Source organism: Martes martes (assembly GCF_963455335.1).
Source record: "Martes martes genome assembly, chromosome: 10".
Classification (NCBI taxonomy): Eukaryota; Metazoa; Chordata; class Mammalia; order Carnivora; family Mustelidae; genus Martes; species Martes martes.
Window position 1 is genome coordinate 43,182,149 of NC_137898.1, and position 23,545 is coordinate 43,205,693.

The window sequence follows — 23,545 nt, forward strand, 5'->3', positions numbered from 1 at the left end:
TGTCTTAACTGGGAGTCTTGATTTTTCTCTCCTACTTCTCTCACTGACTCCCACCCCTTGAAAGCATCTAACCCTGGTAATGGAGCCACCATCCAATAAATTGCTTAAGGAAAAAATCTAGAAGCCATTTTTTGTTCCTTCCTGTCCCTCACTACATATAATCAGCAGTACTGCACATTTTATCTCCAAAATGTATCTTGCATTTGTCCACTTTATTCCTGCACCAGTGAGGAGTGGTACAATTCTGGAAAGTCAGGCAGTAAACTAGAGGGCTACTTTCACTTCTGCACCCTCAGTAATCTGGAAAACAGCGCAGATATGAAAGCCTTTGGAACATAAACTTCAAAAGTCGTATGGTTAAGCAAATTATGCTTTCATACATGCTAGTCTTTAAAGAAATCCTCATTATAGTACATACACATTGATTACAACTGTGCAAAATACATGTTACTTTAACAAAATCAGAACACATTCTGGTTATTATTTCGGTTTAGAATTTAATATTTTTCTCAGGGCCCCTGGGTGGCTCAGTCAGTCAGCAGCTGACTCTTGATTTCCTCTCAGGTCATGATCTCAGGGTCCTGGGATCCAGCTGTGGGTCAGGCTCTGTGCTCAGTGGGAAGTCTGCTCAAGGATTCGTTCTCTCCCTCCCCCTCTGTCCCTCCCCTAGCTCATGCTCTCTCCCTCTCTCCAAAAAATAAATATCTTTTATGCAGAAAAAAGGGAACCCTCCTACACTGTTGGTGGGAAAGCAAGCTGGTGCAACCACTCTGGAAAACAGCATGGAGGTTCCTCAAAAAGTTGAAAATAGAACTACCCTATGACCCAGCAATTGCACTACTGGGTATTTACCCTAAAGATACAAATGTAGTGATCCGAAAGGGCACATGCACCCAAATGTCTATAGCACCAATATCCACAATAGCCAAACTATGGAAAGAGCCCAGATGAATGGATAAAGAAGATGTGGTACATATACACAATGGAATACTATGCAGCCATCAAAAGAAATGAAATCTTGCCATTTGCGACGACATGGTTGGAACTAGAGGGTATTATGCTGAGCGAAATAAGTCAATCAGAGAAAGACAACTGTCATATGATCTCCCTGATATAAGGAAGTTGAGAGGCAACGTGGGGGGCTTGGGGGGTAGAGAAGGAAAAAATGAAACAAGATGGGATCAGGAGGGAGACAAACCATAAGAGACTCTTAATCTCACGAAACAAACTGAGGTTGCTGGGGGGAGGAGGGGAGGGAGAGGGTGATTTGGTTATGGACACTGGGGAGGGTATGTGCTATGGTGAGTGCTGTAAAGTGTGTAAACCTGGTGATTCACAGACCTGTACTCCTGGGGCTAATAATACATTATATGTTAATAAGTAAATTTTTTAAATTAAAAAAAAATCTCTTAAAAAATATTTTCTTCTACCAAGTTAAACCCAACCCACAAAAATTCTTCAATGAACAATCAAAACAAAGCTGACCTGGATTAGAAACAATAATCCGTTTGCAGCACGGACTCTATTAGATAATACTAGGAATCATTAACTTGAACATGGACACATTTCGCTGGACTAAATCAAGGCACGTTTCTCCTTTTATCTGGCGTGCATCTGTGATAATCACTATGTTGGAGTTTGCAGTGACAAGATAAACTGGGGAAAGATTTGAATAGAAAATACATTATGGAAGAAAACATCTGACATTTAACACCTTTTCTTTTCTTTTTTTTTTTTAAGATTTTATTTATTTATTTGACAGAGAGAAAGATATAGCAAGAGAGGGAACAGAAGCAGGAGTGGGAGAGGGAGAAGCAAGCTTCCTGTCAAACAGGGAGCCCGATGTGGGCCTTGATCCCAGGATCCTGGGATCATGACCTGAGCTGAAGGCAGATGCTTAATGATGGAGCCACCCAGGCACCCTTAACACCTTTTCTGTTAGGCTCCATCACCACACTGTTTACTGAAGAGTTGGCTTCCTTAGATCTACTATGCCCATAGCACTCTTTTAGATTCAAGAAATGTCACTAAGTTTTATTGAACTTACTGAAGTTTTCCTTGTACATTTTTTAAAAAGATTTTCTCTGTCAGAGAGATTGAGCAAGAGCAAGAGAGACCAAGCAGTAGGTAGAGGGAGAAGCAGACTCCCCGCTGAGCAAGGAGCCCCCAGTGTGGACTCCATCCCAGGACTCTGGAATTATGACCTGAGTCCAAGGCAGATGCTCAACCAACTGAGCCACCCACCCATCCCTCTGTACATTTTTAAAACCTCCTAACGGCGTTGCCTGGTGCTCAGTTAATCGTCTGCCTTTGGCTCAGGTCAGGATCCCAGAATCCTGGGATGGAGTCCCACATCGAGCCAGCACCGGTCTCCCTGCTCCAGTGGGTGGCTTCTTCTCCCTCCCCTCCGCCTGTCTCCCCACGAATACTCACTTGCTCACTTGCTCTCAGATAAATAAAATCCTTAAAAAAAAAAAGAAGAAGAAGAAGAACTTGGGCTTTTAAGTCAAATAGAACCGGGTTCAAATCCTTACTCCACTTTATTTAACTTCAGTTCACAGACGCACCATCTGTAAACCCTCGCAAAGTTAAGGGTTAAATAAGGTACATAAAGTGCTTAGCTACTTAACTGATTACTGCTGCTCACAGGAAATCAGTCTGGTGCTCTAGGAAACCCTGAAAACAAATGGAAGTAAAACCTAATGAAATCTGAAAGATATTATGAGTATACAGAGTGGGGAACAACCAGCTGAGCATCTGACTCTTGATTTCAGCTCAGGTCATGTTCTTAGAGTTGTAAGATCAAGCCCCACATCAGGCTCCGTGCTCAGCAAGGAGCCTCTCTCCTCTCTCTCTCTCTCACTTTCCCTCAGTCCCTCCCCCTGCTCACACGCAGGTGCTCTCTCTCTCTCAAATAAATCTTTAAAAGAAATAAAGAACTAAGTCTTTATAAAGGGAGATAAAGGAATGATTTTATTTATTCATGTAGCATTAGAATATTTATAGTACTTAACTATGACATTAACCTTTGCTAGAAACAATGTTAGGCATTTTCCTGAAAGGGCTGCCATGTTGAAGAGCCATTGCCTCCCCCAGTCAACTTGCCTTCATCAATGTCCACAAAGGCAACTCCACCACTCAAGCCCTAAAAGAATTAGTCAAAAGCAGGTTGAGGGAGTAAACCTCTTAATCAAGTGGAGAATGAAAGAAAATTCTTATACCAGCTATCTATGTGTATCTTATGAGTTATTAGACTCAAAGGAGACATAGTATGTTCAACATTTCATGATATAAAAATCCAAACCAGATGAAATACAAGTTACAAACAAAGTTTCAGTTCACAATTAGGAAAACAACAGAAACGGTTTAATAAAAGAGGAGAGTCTCTGAAGGTAGGGAACACCTCTTTAATTGAAGCTGAGGCTGCACAGTGACAAAGCAGGACTTCTGTAGGAGGAGCTTCTCATCAGTCTCTGAGCTCCTGAGAACAGGAAATGTTCACTCATCTCCACTGTGGTGCTTAGCACCCACCTAACACACAGGAGCTCAGTACCAGTTTGTTTTTTAAATAAATGGATGAAAATATAAGGCCCCTTCCAACTCTAAAATTTTATGGTTCTATAATCAGGCAATATTACCTGTAAAAACTCATCAGTACTATATATTTCTAGCATGCTACTTTATATGTAAGAAAGAGGGAAAATAACATATTTGTATTTGCAAAAGAAACACCCGAAGATACACAAGAAACTAACTTAAATAGGTGCCTATAGCAGATGTTGGGGGAAAGGCTGGATAGACACTAGATGAAATATATACTTTGCCAGGTATATCTGTTTTTGTTACTTTTATTTTGTAATCCTGTGAATGTATTATTTTTTGAGAAAATGTTTTAAATAACTACAAATTTTTATGAATTTTAAATAACTAAAATTTTCACTGAAGATAAAATGACTGTTCTAGTTCTTAGAAATAATCACACATCTACGATTTAAGTATATAAATATAAAGTGTAAGTATATAAGTATTTAAGCATATAAGTCTAACTTATACTGTTGGATATTTTACTTTATTCTAATTAATGGAAATCCAAAGGCAAGCACTTTAAAATTTTAAACTATATCATAACACAATAAAAAAAAAAAACCTATGGGGCGCCTGGGTGGCTCAGTGGGTTAAAGCCTCTGCCTTCGGCTCAGGTCATGATCTCAGGGTCCTGGGATCGAGGCCCGCATCGGGCTCTCTGCTCGGCAGAGAGCCTGCTTCCCCCTCTCTCTCTGCCTGCCTCTCTGCCTACTTGTGATCTCTGTCTGTCAAATAAATAAATAAAATCTTAAAAAAAAAAAAAAAAACAACCCTATGGGGCGCCTGGGTGGCTCAGTGGGTTAAAGCCTCTGCCTTCGGCTCAGGTCATGATCTCAGGGTCCTGGGATCGAGGCCCGCATCGGGCTCTCTGCTCGGCAGAGAGCCTGCTTCCCCCTCTCTCTCTGCCTGCCTCTCTGCCTACTTGTGATCTCTGTCTGTCAAATAAATAAAATCCTTAAAAAAAAAAAAAAACCTACACCATACCTGATTAGCTTAGAAGTCTAAACTATCACAAGGGAAATGTTGCTACTTAATGATATGTCAATGCTTTCTGAATACTCTGAATTATTCAGTGATTGTAGTAGTATGTAGCAGATTTATATAGTATCAATAAAATTATCTTTGAAAAGCTAATTTTTTTTAATTAAAAAAATTTTTTTTTATTTGACAGAGATCACAAGTAGGCAGAAAGGCAGGCAGAGAGGGAGAGAGAAGAGGAAGCAGGCTCCCCAGTGAGCAGAGAGCCCGACACGGGGCTCGATCCCAGGACCCTGGGATCATGACCTGAGCCGAAGGCAGATGCTTTAACCCACTGAGCCACCCAGGTGCCCCTGAAAAGTTAATTTTTAAAATGTACTGTTACCCCAGTAGGAATGAGCACACCCAGCACCCAGATCTTGGTTTATATAATACCATTTTCCAATAAAAGGAACTAGGGATCCTTGGACAAAAGGCTGATCTGGGCCTGGACCAGAAAATATACAAGATGAAGAAGCTAAAAAATAGTGCCAGAAAGTAAGGAAGTGCTCAAAACAAAAGCACAGTGTCGATGGGGTGCGTCAGAGGCATACAGTAGTGAACTGAATAAGCTTTCCAGGGGCCACAGGTGGAAAAATTTGAGAGACAAAAATCAATGAAGACTACTGGATTATAACCCAGAATAGAAAATAAAATCCATGAATCCATAGTGATATTTACAAATGAATCAATAGGGTGGAAGAAACAAATCTCCCATGCAGAATTCCAAATAATTTATGCAGACATTCCACTCTCAGAGGGAGCGTAACTCCCGCCCTTGAAGTGTGGGCTGTGCATGGAGACTTCCTTCCAAAGACCAGAGTGTGGAAAGGGAGAAAAAAGAGTAACTTTACGTACAGAAACCTAATACTACCTCAGCCAGGTGACTGAGGTCAACATCAACCATGACAAACCATGTTTATAGTATGTACTCTGGTTACAATGTGGTGAAAATGCCACTTTAAATCTGTGTCTTCCTCCCCAAAATCCATAACCCATCTAACCATGAGAAAAATACCAAATACCACAGAGAGGCATTCTACAAAATACCTGACTAGTAATCCTCAAAATTGCCAGTCATCAAAAACAAAGTCTAAGAAACTGTCAGTCTAGAGGAGCCTAAGGAGACATGATGACTAAATGTAATGTGGTGCTCTTGATCGGATCCTAGAACAGAAAAAAGGGCATTCAGTAAAAACTAAGGAAATCTGGGTAATGTATGGATTTTAGTTAATGACAATGTACAGGTGTTGGCTCATCAATTATGGTGAATGTACCATGTGATGTTAATAACCGGGTGTGAGGTAAAGATAGAACTCTGTAATATGTTTTCAATTTTACTGTAAATCTAAAACTTCCTTAAAAAATAAGGTCTAAAAAAATAAAGTCAACAAAAAAAGTATTTTAATTCAATCTCTCTGGATACTTTCCATATTTATAAAAATGAAGGTGGGTAGAATATCCACTCTCTCTTGTGCTATCCAGTACTTTCTCCTTTTTTTTTTTTTTTACATTTTATTTATTTGCTTGACAGAGATCACAAGTAGGCAGAGAGGTGGGGTGGAGGGGGCGGGAAGCAGGCTCCCCGCTGAGCAGAGAGCCCAATGCGGGGCTCAATCCCAGGACCCTGGGACCACGACCTGAGCCAAAGCAGAGGCTTTAACCCACTGAGCCACCCAGGTTCCCCAAGTACTTTCTCCCTCTTAACATGAATTTAGCTTTTATTCCTTCATTCCACTACTGTCTATTACACTAGTCATGATTCTAGACTTGGGATACAACAATAAATGGAATAAAGATTCCCGCCCTCGTAGATATCACATTATAGTAGTGAAAGCTTATGTATTGTGGTATAATTGAGTAATTTTCACAAAAACACTGTTGTTTCTTTCCTAGGTTTGTACCATACATTTCTGCTGATAAAGTAATAAACAATTCCTACTGACAATTCTTCCTTAACAGCAGGAGCTATTTAAGATATCACCACCGCCGTGGGGCTCCTGGTGACTCAGTTGGTCGAGCACCTGACTCTTGATTTAGGCTCTGGTCATGATCTCAGCGTCTTGGGATGGAGCTCTGGGTCGGGCTTTGCCCTTAGCATTGGGATTCTTTCTCTCCCTCTGCTTCTGCCCCTCCCCCTGCTCACACTCTGACACTGTCTCTAACAAATAAATAAATCTTAAAAAAATAAAAATAAAAAGTATCACCACCTCCTTGAACGAAAGAAGTTGCCAAGGCTAGGGCCAGGAGAGGACGAGTTTAAAGTGAGCCTTAACCTGAGACTTTGTAGGGTATCGTGCTCCACATTTTCTAAGACATACAAATGCTACAGTTGTCAGCATCATAGAATTCAAGCTCTTCGGAGATTGTGACTGTTACATTTTTCTTATGGGTAGGGCCCAATTCCTCCTGAAAAGGACCTTCCAAGTGAGATAGTGAATAAATCTTTTATTTCAAGGTTTTCTGTACATATTATCTGTATACTTATCTATTCATGCAACCTGCTTTTTTTTCTCCTTTGTAAAACAGACCTAATAATTACTTTTTGGGATTTTTTTAGGTAACATGTATAAAGAACACTGTTTTCATTAATATTGATGTTGACAACAAATGTATTGGTTTTCATGTATGTTGATTTTTCATTAGCAATGACAACATTGCTGATAAAGGCATTATAGCTGATAGGACAAAACGAGTCACTGGGAATTCATGATTGCTAGGAGCTGCAGCAGACAGAGGCTGACGTTTTTAGTGCCTTAAGGATACTTATGTCATCTAGATGAAACCTGGGGCCAATCCTTTAAATTCAGTAATCATCCCAGGATTAAAGGCTATAGAAAGGTAGCTTAAGGAAATTTTATAGATATTCCATTAATAAATGCAAAGCATAGCTTCAAGGGTTTATTACTATTTACTAAAACATTATGGATTCAAACCAGGGTTTGATATTCTTAGAAAGGGGTCAGAATCTTTTTAGTCCTGTGTCTAGCCATTTAACTGGAAGCTAACTTTATCTGCCACATCAATACTAAGAACTAAACACTAAAACTCACCTCATATGGATAAGGAAGAAGGGAAATATTGAGACTAAGAAACAGGAGATTTTTAAAGGAAAAGGACTATTGTGTTTGGTACTAGTAGGACACCCACCACAACAGACAGGTTGTACACTTTTCTCCTGCCATCTATTTCTTCATTGTGTGTGTGTGTGTGTGTGTGTGTGTGTGTGTGTGAGAGAGAGAGAGAGCTGTTTCCCTGTCAAGTGAAGGGAGTACTTCATACTGTCATCACATGAGCAAAAGTGAAACGTCAACATTCTAACACAGAGGATACCATCATAAAATCTAGAAAAAGTAACCCCCTCTCGGTGAAACAATTAGAAAAGTGCATCTTTTCCTCTGGATTAAACCAGCAGGGACGGGACAGGGCCCCCACTCACCCCTTTAACTGGTTAAAACCTTCACAACCATATGCAGTAGCCTTACATCCAAAGGACGGAAACTTTGCTAACCCTATGGCATAGGGCACATAACTTACTTTTACTAACATGCTGATTCCACAGCCCATACCAACGACTCCGGTTGCTATAATGGAGATTCTACTGTGATGAGCAGCCTCCTCCGAAGTGAAATTCTTCGTAGGTCACCCTTGACAGTCGCCATCTTGGAAACCTAAGAGTGAGGAGAAACTGCAAAGCCACTTCCAGAATCGGAACTGGCCTAACCGTGAGAGAGACCTCATAGAGAACTCCTGGGTCCCAGTGGGGAAAGAGGTGCTGTAGACCCAAAGGGAACAACAAAAGTGGCTGGCAAAGAAGTTGGGTGGTTTCTGGCCAGCAGCCCAACATACAAGAGGCAAAACAAGGGCGCTGGGGGATGGAGAGAAGGGTGGTACAGTTAAGAGGAATTAAGAAGGAGTGAAGGCAAAGGGGCCACTCCACCAAAAATGATAAAACAGTCAGGACACCTCTTCCTCCCCTAGCCCAGCTCTCAGCTCCCGGAGTGAGCCCAGGCTCCCTAGGCTCCAGCCGAAGACTGCCCCCCCATGAAGTATTTCCAGCCACACTTGCACAGGTGAAGGACCAGCCAGTCACCCCTGACCTGGATGTGTGCGGTCTGCAAGGGACACAGAGCCATCCTCAGAGAAAAGAAATTCGTTCCCGCAGCGCCCATCCTCCGGCTGGTGGGCACGACCCCAGCAGCGCAGCTCATGGCCACCTCCTCGGGAGGCAGACTAAAAGAATGGAGGAGGAAAATGGTAGAACTACTGTTTGAGGCTGCAAGAGTGAAAACTGCCGGCTACTGAGGCCGCTCAAGGTCGAGTCCAGCTCGTGCCGGCCTCATGGGGTTTTCGCACACCTGAAGCAAATGAGGCCAGGAGGCGGGCTGTGATGTACTGCACCTGCGCCTGTGTCAGCTGCGCAGGGGAGGGCTGACGGGCTTCAGGGAGGCTCCCCGGGCTCCTGGGCTCTAAGAGCATGAGGTGCAAAAGAGAACAACGAACTAGAGAGCCTCAGTTATCAAACAGAGCACTGTGTGCCCAGTATTCATCCACTGGAGAGCTCAAGTAAATTTATTTCTAACCAAACCTTGTCCGGATATATTCAATAAGGGCTTTTTCACTCTCCACTGGGAACTTCCCCCAGCACTGCTGCAGAAAGAGAGCTGTGTGCTACTTTTAACCACCCACAAATGTGAGCTAAAGTAGAGAGAGTAAAAGTTTTAAAACCCTCTATGCAAAGGGGATTTTTAAATAAGATATGAAACCCTAAGAATTTGATCAGGGCAGGACTAACTGATAGCCATTTCCACTAGTGGATGGGAAAGCTCAACTTATTATGAAGTAGTTAAATGCAGAATCCAAAATTCCCCTCTTATCCTTTGGGTTACACCAAGGTTTCTAGTTCTCTTGTCCTACCACGTTCTACCTAATTGTTTTCTAACTCATTTGTGAATCATAATACATAATACACCTCTGACAAATTCTTTTAGAAGAAACAGGGCAGTGTTTCTCAAACTTTTTTTCATTATCTCTCCCTCAAGGGCCTTTTTAGACTTTCTCGACCAATCGCTCAGCTCCACCCACCCCCAAAATGAAATTAAATATTAAAGAGTAAGAGGGGCAGCTGGCCGGCTCAGTCCATGGAGCAAGTGAATCTTGATCTCAAGACTGAGAGCTCGGGCCCCATACTGGGTGCAGAGATGACTTAAAAATAAAACCTGAAAAAGCATTAAGAATAAGATTTTGTCTGGTAGGGTTGAACTTTAGGGAGTGAAACCCTTGTAATATCTAATATTTTTCCCCCAACCGCCCCCCATAACCAATTTTACACTCTTGGGGGTGATATCGCCCCTGTTGAGAATACACAACGTAGAGCAGTTTTAGTTCCTAGAATATTTCTTGTAGAAACTATAGTTTGTGCCCTTTCAATATGTGTAAAGATTTCCTAAAATGAAATTTTTAATTTGTTGTACAAAGAACAGCTTTAAAAAAAAAAAAAAGGCAAAATCCACATTAGACTCCGGTATCCCTGCTATCCTAACTAAACTCTCTCATGATCCTGTCTTGTGCATTCGAGGGAAGAGCTGAAACAAGGGAAAAGAACAGAATCATGGGAAACTAGTCACGTTCAGCAGCAGAGAACTAGAATGAAAACTATTCAGATTGCAAGAATAAGAGTATGAACTGTGACTCTCTGCCCAGTGGGTGCACCTCCACGAGAGCCACGTAAGTCCTTAGGACCTGCATATCCGTCTTCTAATTTTTTCCCACTGGTCCTGTCCTAGCCTATTCTAAATTATTTTGGTCCTGATTTCTTAGTTTTTGTTTAATTGTGTATTTTCTATAACTGCCTTAAATTGTGAAATGAAGAAATATTTCATATATGTGTGTTCTATGTATGTATATATATAAATCAGAAGTACATGTGTGTCTGCATACAAGCATACACCTGTATGTCAATAATCAATTAGTTGAGGCACCCTAAGTACTGTGAGATACTTGAGGACGTAAATCAGGCCATACTGACCTCATAACCATAACACAGCAAGCGTAGCAGTAGTTCGCTCAACAAATGACAAGCTAATGTTCTGAACTTCCAGTGTGGCATTTCAGAGACACCAAATCAACTACTTGGGTTTATATGCTTTTTTAAAATGATTTTATTTATTTATTTGACAGACACAGATCACAAGTAGGCAGAGAGGCAGGCAGAGAGAGAGAGGAGAAGCAGGCTCCCTGTTGAGCAGAGAGTCCGATGCAGGGCTCGATCCCAGGACCCTGGGATCACAACCTGAGCTGAAGGCAGAGGCTTAACCCACTGGGCCACCCAGGTGTCCCTACTTGGGTTTATATGAATTGGAATAATATTACAGGTTCAAAGACATTTCGTTTAATTTTTTATACCATAAATTTTTATTTCTGTTTCCTTCTGATATACATGGTCTTAAAGATAAGTGCTTAGTAAAGATCATACATACACGCACGAAGCCAATGAAGCAATAAAGTAAATATGCCCGTGACCTAATAGAAGAATTAAATTTTGACACAAGAAAAAAGTGCTGGTTGTTTTGTGAGAAAAATCATTTTATATTATACTGGCTTGTTACACATATCCTACTAAATCTGAAGGCGACTCTTATATATGACATACCTCAGAAGTAAAACTTGCATCTGTATAGGTTGGGTACCATTAGAACTGAGCTATAAGAGACTCAGAGAGAGAAATCTACCATTTCCTTTTCCAAACCTTGCGGGACTGAAATTATATCATGGATCTCCAGTGTTTTTTTATTTTTTACAGATCAGATTAAAATACTTTCCAAAAAAACACCAAAAAAAAACCCCCCCACAAAAAAAATAAAATCCTTTCAAAATGTAAAATATACAGTCTGATATCTTCTGTTCTATAGAACAGTGAAACGTTAAGAGACTTTAAAATACCAGGTCTTTTTGGATATTCCAGAGTGTGTCTGCACTCTTCTTAAAAAGGGCCTCCTCCTCCGAATTCAAGTTAACTTTCACAACATCTGAGACACCATTTCGCCCCAAGATACAAGGGATACTGAGAAAGATTTCTTCATTTATTCCATATAAGCCCTAAAAGGCAAAATTAGATTATTGTTCAGTAACCTGATATGGAAAAGCAGTTCTGCAAGAGAGCTTCAGAATAAGAGGATACCAGAGAGACCACGGAGCTCACTAGAATCAGAGGGTGGCAGAGTAATTAATACTGATCCTAACGTCCTATGACTGTGGAGTTTGTGTTCAAGGACATGAAGAACATACCAGAGGTCTTCAAAGGGACGAAGAGAGGCACCGTCTACTATTACCCCTTACCAGTTCCACTTTTCTGTCCAAAGAAAAGATGCCATCCAATCCTTCATGATGCCATTTTATCTGCTAAAGGACTGCAAAATCAAGCAACCTGTGTTGGATGTAAGCTACATCAAGAGAACAGTGAAGGTTGAAGAGGAAGTGGCTGGGAAAGTGACTGCTTTGTTTAAGCAGACCTTTACACCAAGAGGCACCACTGAGTCAGACACCAGATTCTACAGGTGACAGCTCCATTCTCCAAAGCTGAAGCCTCCAATGCAGCCTACAGGTACTCTCATGTGCCTAGCAGGGCCTTTGTCTTTCCGCTGCCAGTTACCAATGGAATGTACCCCTGTCATTCTGGCTACTTCTATCCACCACTCCATGTCACTTCTATCCAGGACTTCCCATGATGAATATGGAATAGTTGCAACCATGGCCACCACCCTATCCCTTCTGGAACCCCCAGCGAGCAGCTCTGAGGTTCTCTCCGCTCCTGCAGCCAAAGCCAAGGTCGCAGAAGCAGCTTCCGGAGGTGATTACAACCTGGGCAACAAACCTACAGGCCTACATGCCCACAAACCTGTTTCTGCCACCTTCCTACTACCCCCCGGAAGAGAAGACCCAGTAGACCCCCTCACACCTCCCTCTGCCTTCCACCACTCATTGCTCTTTCCTATCCACCCCTTGGGGTTGAGTCTAGGGTTGGAGGCAGCAACGGGAAGGTCTCGTCTTCTTCCTTCCTTATAATTAAACAGTTACCAGGAACTAGCACAGAGGGAAAGAGGCTCCTTGAAACTGGAGTGGTACCTTCCAGCTTCCCACAACAGCTCAGAGCCCGCAGGTGCTACTCAGCCAAGCTTCCCTCTCGCCATCTCTGAGGATCTCAGGGTGTGGCCCTTGCTCCTGTTTCACTCTAGTGTCCCACAGAAGGACTCTGGCTACCTCCTCCACCCCAGTGCGGTTCCCTCTCTTTGGTAGGTACTTTACACTCAACCTCAAAAGCTCCATCACACCAGCCACATGTCTTCCTCTGAGGGCCCCTGCCAGGCTATTCTCACATTCCCTCCTCTCTGGTCTGTGCCTAGCCAGGGAAGGCCACCGCCCCACCAGACCGTCAGCCCACAGTCCATTCCCAGCCGGGCTCCCGCTCTAGTTACACTCACCTTGCCTTGCCTTCCCTGCCCTTGGTCATTCTGTTGCCACCTCTGTGTAACTTTTGGGAGTTTCAGCGTGAGTTGCTGGGGATTGGGTGACATCAGAAACAAGGCCACTGTGGCTGAGGAGGAAGCCCCTCTGCTTCCCTGTTAGTGGTTTGGGGATTTGTTTCCCGTCTGCTTTCTCTGTCTTTCTTCCAGAAGGGGCTTCTCAGACTAGAACTGAAGAATGTATATCCATCCCATGATGCCATTTGCAGGCTGCTGAGTGGGCTGGAAATAAGGGGCCTCGCCCTGCCCAGTCCTATGTGCTGACCATGACTGCTACCCCGTCCCTTCTCTTTAGGCTTCATGCCTCGTTGACAATATGACCCTTGAATACACTAAAATTGGCTCTCATTTGCTTCTGGACTGGCCATGAAATGAGGAAATGGCTACTTAAAAAGAATTCCCTATATATTTGGGAAAAAAATCCAGTCAATATATTAATATGAAATAAACTTTGTATACCCTTATTTGCTGAAAATGTGAAGTAATAAAATTGAAGTAACTGGGATAAAAAAAAAAGAGTACGGGAATGATTATGTTCTTTTTTTTTTTTTTTTAAGATTTTATTTATTTATTTGACAGAGAGAGAGATCGCAAGTAGGCAGAGAGGCAGGCAGAGAAAGAGTGGGAAGCAGGCTCCCTGCTGAGCAGAGAGCCTGATGCAGGGCTCGATCCCAGGACCCTGAGACCATGACCTGAGCTGAAGGCAGAGGCTTAACCCACTGAGCCACCCAGGCGCCCCGGGAATGATTATGTTCTTAATGTCAAATGTTTTATCAAAATTTTCCTTTAAAATATAACTTGTCCATTGATTTGTTCAGTAAGAACTATGAAATCCCCATATTACTCAATCTCAGTCTCTCCTCAGAGCATTTGACATCTCCCTGACCTTGCCTCAGGAGGGCCCTAGGGGTCATTGCTTATTCTCCCATATCTTCTGCATACCCTCAAAAGAGGAGGGGTGTGTGGTATCCATTGTGTACTCATTGTCTCTTTCAAATCATTAGCCCCTACTCTCTTAACATTCCCCCTATTTTTTGAGGTTCATCTACTAATGACCATTTACTAGCCTCTTGGTTACTCCATCTCATTTGTAAAAGACTGACACCTAGCTCACAGTTTTTCCTCTCTGCCCTGATTTCTGCAATTAACCTTGGTGACTTCATTGTCCATGTGGATACACTAACCATAACCAAGCCCCTTTCTTTCCAGTTTCTTGACTTCTTCAGCTCATAGACCCTTTCTCCTCCCATCCCAAGTATCCTACTGTGGACCTTGTTAGAGCGTCCCTCCATATTCATGATTTATCCTGTAACTCTTTCACCATATACTAAGACCTTCTGCCCTATTTTCATTTTCAGTTTATAAATATTTCTTAAATTCCTTATTATTCATTTTCTTTTTATAATTTATTCATTTGTATGTAGATCACATTTAAGGACAAAGGTCTTGAATTTTGTCTGTGAACCTTCAGCAGAAAGTCAAACCCATTACTAACATGTGTATAAGCCAAAAGCTACACTTCCCCCATTCCTCCCTTCTACTTTCTCCCCGACCCTCCCTTTCATGCTCCAGCAAGTGAAACCTACACTTACATGAATTCAGCCACCTTCCCTCCCCATTCCTGTGCACAGATCCCTGGAGAAAACTACACAATAAAGTCAATCTTTAACTAAATTAATTAATGCATACCAACCTCAAATGAGCATCCACCTAACAGTAATTCTGTTTTTGGGGGGGAGTCAAATTCTATTTCTCACTGTCTACAAAGATGATTCAAAATCTTCTCAAACATCTGACTTCTCTATATATCCTCTGATTCTCAGTAGGTGATTTTGTCTCTTCACTAAAAATAAGTCGTCGGATGCATCCAATGTCTAACTTATAAATCTATGTGATTCACTGCCTATCCTCTATTATCTCCTGTTACAACAAATAAGCTCTGTCTCCTCCTTTCTAAGGCTAATACCTTCATCTATGCTCTGGATCCCACCCTCTCTGCTTATTACTTCTATCTTCAGCATCTTTTACCATCAGCATCTTATCTTTAAAAACAAAAACCAAAAAAACACAAATTTGACTGACTTTGATTTTCCTCTCCAATTACCTCTCTCTTTCCTTACCTTGGCAGCCAAATACCTCAAAAGAGCTGTTTACACTTGTCTTGATTTCCTCAAAATTTCTCAAGGGACCCTCCAAAGGGACATTGGGCAATATCTGGAGACATTTTTGACTGTCAAAACTGGGGAAAGAGAGTATGCTACAGCATCTAACAGGTAGAGGCCAGGGATGCTGTTAACATTCCACAATGAACAGGGCAGCCCTCTAACAATGAAGAATTATCTGGTCCAAAGTCAATAGTGCCTAGGTTAAGAAAACCCTACTGTACTCCAATCAGGCTTTCATTCCTACTACTTCAGTAAACAGTTCCTCTTAAGTTTATCCATGACCTTTGTCACTTTATCTTCCTGGCATTTTTAATCCCAATTTAAATGACTTCTCAACATCAATCAACAGAAAACCAATTCTTTCATCTTTAAAGCATCCTCCTCTCTCTTGGTTACCATGAATCCACATTTTCTTCCCTTGGTTTTTCTTTTAACTCTGGCCACTACTTCTTAGTCACCTTTGTGGGCTCACACTATAAACTCAACTTTTAACACCGGAATTCCTCAAGACTTAGTCTGTCTTCTCACTTTATTACACTCTCCTTGGGCAAGCTCATTAAAATTCCCAGCTGCAGTTACCAAGGGTAAGGGATACCTGTTCTCTGTGCTTGTCCAGCATCTCTTTCTTTATTGTTGTTGGTGGTGTTGACAGAAGCTCTCTCCCTCTCAGGAACTGTCTCTTTCCAAACTGACTCACACTTAGAACTCCAACTAGAACTCTTTTATGAGTTCCAGAAACTGTACCCAACTGCCTATTTCCCCTCGGATATTGAAAAGGCACCTGAAATTCAACTTGTCCATAACTGCAAACATGATCTTTAAACCTGGTTCTCCTTGAGAATTTTCTTCCTCAGTGGATATCACTATCTATATAATGGTGCAAAATATAAACCTACAAGTGACCTTTCTCTTCCTTATTTCCTACTTAATTCCATTACCAAGTCCTATGAATGTTACCTCCTAAATACAGAGTCTCTCAAATTCATCCCCTTCTCTTCACCTCTACTACTATCCTTTCTATTCTGGGCTACTGCTCATCTTCTTGACAAGTTTCCACATGTCCACTCTTGTCCCTTTCAAATCTGTTCCATCACAGCCATAAAAATATTTATATCATGAAAACTTGCCAGTCCCTCGCTTAAATTCTTTTGGTGGCTTCCTATAGCCCTTATGGTAAGGATCCAAATCTTTTTATAAAGCTTTCAGTGGCCAAACCCTGCTTGCTTCTCCAGCCTCACCATGCACTTCCCTTCATTCTCTACATTTCAGCAACTCACCTTTTTCCAGCTCCACAAGTGCCCTCTATTTGTATCAACCTCTGTTCCTCTGTGTATGTGTTCCCTCTGCTTAGACTACTAGTCCAGCCTTCCAAATTAACTCCTACTCATTATTCAGAATAGGTCACATTTGACTTCCTTAGGAAGTCTTCTCTTACTATTACCCATGCTTCTACCCAGGGTAGTTAAGTTCTCTTCTTGTATACTCTTAAATACTTGGTAGTTTTTCATCATTTCACTTATTGTAATTTGTTATTATATATTTACTTGTATAATTGTTTTATTAAGTCCATTTTTTCTTGAACTTTATGAGGTCAGGGCCTTTTTTGTTCACCACTATATCCTCAACATCTTGTATAATGTATAATTATAATATATAATTATAATATATATATATTATAATGTATAATACAGCACACAGTAGAGAATCAACAAATATTAAAGAAAAGATGATGAATGAAGAGTCAATTTAAGCCTACCTTAACCATAGTAGAAACTGGATGCACTCTCCTAAGATTTTTCAAAATTGATCCTGCCAGATCTGTCACAGACAGTCCAATAGCCCAAGAGGTGTACCCTTTAAGCTTGATAATCTCATAGGCACTATGATTATAGAAAATAAGAAAATCAAATTAATGGCAAATCAACTCAGAGAAAACATTATTTTTCAAGAATCCAATTTGAAGTAACCTATATGTCAATGACACTCCCAGAGATTTTTTCTAGAAATTATTTATGAACAGGCAATAGAAGTTTCTATACTACTTTCATAAACTTCATTATTCAATTTAAGTAATAACTAACCTACCCTTCTCTTATCATAAGAGCAGAATCCTAGGGCACATGTGCAACTAAAGATGAAACTTTTTTTGAAATATTTTTATTGTTGCTTAAGTATGCAAACAGAATCTGATCATCTTGAAGGTTAGCATATACATCTTGCTGACCACTGAAAACTGTTACTAGGGTGCCAATGTAACTTTATACAATTAAAAGCCATGTGTACATATTGTTCATAAGAATAAATTATTAAATCAATAATATATGAAAATATGGGAATATGTTCATGATACATTTTCAAAGGAAAAAGGCACAGTCCTAAAGAACCTAGATGTCCATCAACAGATGAATGGATAAAGAAGATGTGGTGTATATATATACAATGGAATACTATGCAGCCATCAAAAGAAATTAAATCTTGCCATTTGCGACGATGTGGATGGAACTAGAGGGTATTATGCTGAGTGAAATAAGTCAATCAGAGAAAGACAATTATCATACGATCTCCCTGATATGAGGAATTTGAGAGACAGAGTGGGGGACTTGGAGGTAGAGAAGGAAAAAATTAAACAAGATGGGATCGGGAGGGAGGCAAACTTTCAATCTCACAAAACAAACTGAGGGTTACTGGGAGGAAGGGAGGTATGGAGAGGGTGGTTGGGTTATGGACATTGGGGAGGTGAGTGCTGTGAAGTGTATAAGTCTGACGATTCAAAGACCTGTACCCCTGGGGCAAACAATACACTGTATGTTAATAAAAATAATAAATAAATAGAAAAAAAAAGACACAGTCCTAAACATTAGCTCAGGCTCATAACAAACATCATTCGTATCTATAAAAACTTTAGAATTGCATCAATACACAAAGTTTTTCACAGTGATTATTTTTAAGTGATATTACAAGTGATATGATCTTCTTTTTTTATTATTTACTTATTTGTCAGAGAGAGACACAGTGAGAGAGGAAACAGAAGCAGAGGGAGTGAGAGAGGGAGAAGCAGGCCTCCTGCTGAGCAGAGAGCCCGACGCAGGGCTCAATCCTGGCACCCTGGGATCATGACCTGAGTCGAAGGCGGACACTTAACGATTATGCCACCCAGGTGCCCCTGATATGATCTTTTTTACACTTTTCTGAATTTTCCTACTTTCTATAATAAATATGTATTCTATTTCTGCATTGCCACCAAAAGATTTGGATGAACAGTCAAAAGCAAAGAACAAAGAGGTTTTAACTTAGCACTAAGTTTGTTTGGTTCTGAGAAAAGGATCCAGAATAGGAAAAGGAATGTCTGGCATCAGTATTCATATCAGGTGGTCTTACAACCATGTAGGCACAGTTTCAAGGCCCCAGGACTGTACGCAGTACACTTGGTAGCAAAAGATAAGACCGATGTGTATATGGACCACCTCAGTACAGGAAAGTTGAGACTGGACTATACTCATTGTGGTATCCTATGATTTGACTGTCAATCTAAAACTAAGGCCACCGTTAGAAGGCATGCAGATTGCTATCAAATTTAGGATTAACTTTCAGACTCTCAATTCAATATGACCAAGACTTTGTGGGGTAAGTAAAAGGAAAGAGAGGGAGACTCTAATGGCTGATTGATTGATGATATATGAATTGAAGAAAGCTCTGCAGTAGATAACTGGGGAAAAAACTTACCAGTGGAATCTGGGTGACAGATCCACCCTCTCAGGAATTAACAAAATAGATTGACAAAGAGAAAACGGTTGAGAAAAAAATGGCTAAAAATATAATCCTTTAGTTTTTAACCATCCTAATGAAAATAAAAGTGCTGCTATAAAGAGAAAGGTAAAGGAAGCAAATAGAATAAGCAGTTTTAACGTTACTATCTTAACACAAAAACTGATTGCTCTGGGGGCGCCTGGGTGGCTCAGAGGGTTAAGCCTCTGCCTTTGCCTCAGGTCATGATCTCAGGGTCCTGGGATCCAGCCCCACATTGGGCTCTCTGCTCAGCAAGGAGCCTGCTTCCCCTCCCCTCTGCCTGTCTCTGCCTACTTGTGATCTCTATTAGTGATCTCTTTCTCTCTGTCAAATAAATAAAATCTTTAAATATATAAATATACATATTTAAAGATTTTATTTATATATAAGTATATATATAAATTATATATATATATATATATATATATATATATGAACTGATTGCTCTGTTAAAAACGTGGAAGTATATCCTATTAAATCATGATGTCACTGTCCTGCAATTGTTGGTTAGCCACTGGAAAATCAGAGGCTATAATAGAAAACAGTCGGGTTGTTTTGGATAAAAACTAGCAGTCTCATGAGGATTCTTTATAATTATAGATCCTCTGCTAAACGACCAAGGTGCAAATAATTTAATTTGAACACTGCATTGTTTGGAGGACTAACTGGAATGTGTACTGATCTGTAATATATTGCTGTATTTGGGGGTTTTTTTGAAAGATTTTTTTATTTATTTTATTTTATTTATCTTATTTATTTATTTGACAGAGAGATCACAAGTAGGCAGAGAAGCAGGGAGAGAGAGAGGAGGAAGCAGGCTCCCCGCTGAGCAGAGAGCCCAATTCAGGGCTCCATCCCAGGACCCCGGGATCATCACCTGAGCTGAAGGCAGAGGCTCTAACCCACTGAGCCACCCAGGTGCCCTTTGGTATTTATTTTTAAAGAAAGTTCTTTTTTTTAAAGATTTAATTAATTTATTTATTCATTTGACAGAGAGAGACAGCAAGAGAGGGAACACAAGCAGGGGGAGTAGGGGAGGGAGAAGCAGGCTTCCCACTGAACAAGGAGCCAGTGTGGGGCTTGATCCCAGAACCCCGGGGTCATGACCCAAGCTGAAGGCAGATGCCTAACAACTGAGCCAACCAGGCACCCCACAGTATTTGGTATTTAAATCACACAGAACTTCAGTGGAAAATGTGGTCTTAATCATTATTCCCATATAGCAACAGCATTTTAAATTAGAAAGGAACTATAACATTCCCTGTGATACAATTATTAGGAATTGGATAGACTGAGACCAATGTTGTAACATCCCTGTAAGAACTAGATTGGCGGCTCCACTGACATTTTCAAACCAGTATTGGCTAAAACATGTTCCTTAGTGGTTGAGTTGTGGTTCTGCCTCCAGATCAGGTCATTTCTGCATTTATTAGGAAATGGCCTCTAATGGCCCCTGTATCTGGAAATATGTGGTGTATGGGTAAAGGACACTTGTGTTAAGAAGAATAGGAAATGATACTATAATATTAACAGGTTTTGCGCAAGGCACTAACTTGATCTCTTAGCCAAAGCTATTTGGTACAACAAAGGTTAGCAGGTTTCTGTAAGAAAATTTAAGAAAAAAAAAAAAGAAAGAAAGAAAATAAGAGGTGCCTGGGTGGTTCAGTTGGTTAAGCATCCAACTCTTGATTTTGGCTCAGGTCATGATTTCGGGGTTGTGAGATCAAGCCCCAAGTCAGACTCCGTGCTGGGCATGAAGCCTGCTTAAGAGTCTCTCACTCTCCCTCTGCCCTTCCCCCTCTGTGTGTGTGCTTTCTCTAACCCTCTCTCTCTTAAAAAAAAAAAGAAAAGGAAAAGGAAAAAGAAAGAAAATGAAACATACTGATAAAAATAACCAAAATGAAAAGATAGTTGGGGAAATTGACCTAAAACTTCCAAGTGATGTGATCTCTGTAGAAATAATTAGGCCAGAGGAGGAAATAAATTTGCTTTAGAAATATCAAACACACAATTAAATGAGTCTGTCAATACATTTAATAAGGTACAAGTGATAATAAAAAAAAGTGAAGATAGGATAGTCCAATTAACTAAGGATTACCAAAACACCTGTGAGTGATTTTGGTTACCTGTTTTATAGATCCTGGTGGTTATAGGTATACCAGCTTGTCTTTTTTCTTATGTATAAAATATTGAAGACATGTTTGTCAAAGGAACTCTGAGGAATATATGATACAAAGATGATCACCCAAGGTCATGGAGAGGTATCATGGGTAGAAGGTTAACAGTAGGTATGGATCCTTTCCAAAAAGGCAGGACTATCTAGGAAGATGACTTTGAGTATGCTTTTGCATGGAACAGTTTTCTAGATTAAAAAAAAATTAGTTTAAGCACTGGACAATTCTGAAAAGATGATGATGTAGGAAGCACCAGGATTCTATCTCCCCACCTAGACAATAACTGTTTTGTCAAAATCTGTCTGATGTAACTATTCTGGAACTTTGGAGTCTATTAAAGGCTTGAAACTTTCAGGGGAAGGTTCCAATGGTAATTTGTAGTTAATTTCGGCCAATTTCTGCTCTTAGCACAGTAGCAGCTACTCATCCCCTAACCTCAGCAGGGAGCTGTTCACATGATCACCAAGCAACTTGTGCACAGCCTGCAAAAAGGACCCCGTCCTCTAAATATCAAGGATCTGTGCTCTAATGGCTGATGGGTTGCTTCTGATGACAGATGTGTAGAAAAAGAAAGGCAGCCATTGTTGTTGCACCTCCCCCCAATCACTGCAAAAAAAAAAAAAAAACCTGTCAACAAAGGATCTTACAATTTATATTTGGCAAAACTGTCCTTCTAAAATGAGGGAGAAATTAAGATATCCCCAAAGAAACCACAGTTGAGGGAGTTATCACCATTAGACCTGACCTGTAAGAAATACTCAGTGGAGTTCTGTAGGGTAAAATGAACAGTAACTCAAAGCCATATGAAAACATAAAGGTCTCAATAAAGGAAAATGCACGGGGGCAATTATAAAAAGCTAGTAATATTGTAACAATGGTTGTAATTCTACTTTTTAAAAAATAATTTAACAGACCAATACATTTTTTAAAAACAATCAAAAAGATAATATTATTGTGACTTTAGTTTGTAATTCTTGTTTTCAAAGCTAAAAGACTAATGCAGTTAAAAGAGTTATTAGCTTATTTAGAAGGCATACAATGTATAGACATGTACTTTTTTACATCAGTAATCAAAAAGGATGAGGATGGAGCTGTAAAGGAGCAGAGCTTTTGTATGTTACTGAAGTTAAGCTGGTACAAATTCAAATAACTGTGTTATAATTTCAGGATGCTAAGTGTAATACCCATGGTAACCAAAAAGAAAATAACTATAATAGTTACAGAATATATACAGAAGAAATTTAAATATATCATTACCAAAAAAATCAACTGAACACAAAAGAAGACAATAATACAGGAAATGAGGAACAGAAAGCTATAAGGCATATAGAAAGCAAATAGCACAATGACAGACTTCCCCCTAATCAGTAATTACTTTAAATGTAAGTGGATTAAAGTTTCTAATCAAAAGACACAGATTGGCAGAATGGATAAAATTACATATCCAAGTCTACACTGCCTATAAGAGACTCATTTGCGATCCAAGACAAATAGTTTGAAAGTAAAAGGATGGAAAAGATATTTTATGCAAATAGTAGCCAAAAGAAAGCAGAGGTGGTTGAATGTCATACAAAAGAGAAATCAAGAAAGTTTACAATAGCCAAAGAGGGACAGTATATATTCATAAAAGATTCAAAACAGCAAGAAAACATAACAATTATAAACATTTATGCATCAAATAATAGATCACCAAAATACATGAAATAAAAACTGACAGAATTAAGGAGACAAATAGAGAGTTCTACAATAATACTTGGAGACTTCAATACCCCACTCAAAATAATGGATAGAACCAGACCAAAGATAAGAAAACAGAGGACTTAAACAACACTAAATCTAATAAACAAACAGAACACCTCACCCAATAACAGCATCTACATTCTTCTCAAGTTCACATGGGACATTTTTCAGAAAAGACCATATAATATGCCACAAATTGTTTCAATGAATTAAAAAAAAATAGATGTCATATACTAAATATCTTCTCTGACACAATGAGATGAAGTTAAAAATCATTAACAAAAGTAAAATTGGAAAATTCACAAATATGTGGGAATTAACACAACCTTAAACAAAAAAGGATCAAAGAAGAAATCATAAGGAAAATTTGAAAATACTTAGAGATAAATGAAAACACAACATAACAAAAGTTATTGGACACAGTAAAAGCACTGCTCAGGGGGATATTTACAGCTATGCATGCTTACATTAAAAAAGAAAAATCTCCAATCAACAACCTAACCTTACAGCTTAAGGAACTAGAAAAATAAGAACAAATTAAATCCAGATCTAGCAA

The 23,545-nt window shown here is 40.0% G+C and overlaps 1 protein-coding gene across 1 annotated transcript in view; it reads right to left on the minus strand.

Moving 5' to 3' along the window:
* Nucleotides 1–11,535: 11,535 nt before the first annotated feature.
* LOC308349946 (L-lactate dehydrogenase A chain) overlaps nt 11,536–23,545 on the minus strand; it is a gene marked incomplete at both ends in the record, with an annotated part of 61,348 nt that continues 49,338 nt past the window's right edge. Inside the window, 2 exons of the mRNA XM_080814897.1 lie at nt 11,536–11,700; nt 17,046–17,169. Coding sequence (XP_080671023.1) covers nt 11,536–11,700; nt 17,046–17,169 — 289 coding nt within the window. The remainder of the gene's footprint in view (nt 11,701–17,045; nt 17,170–23,545) is intronic.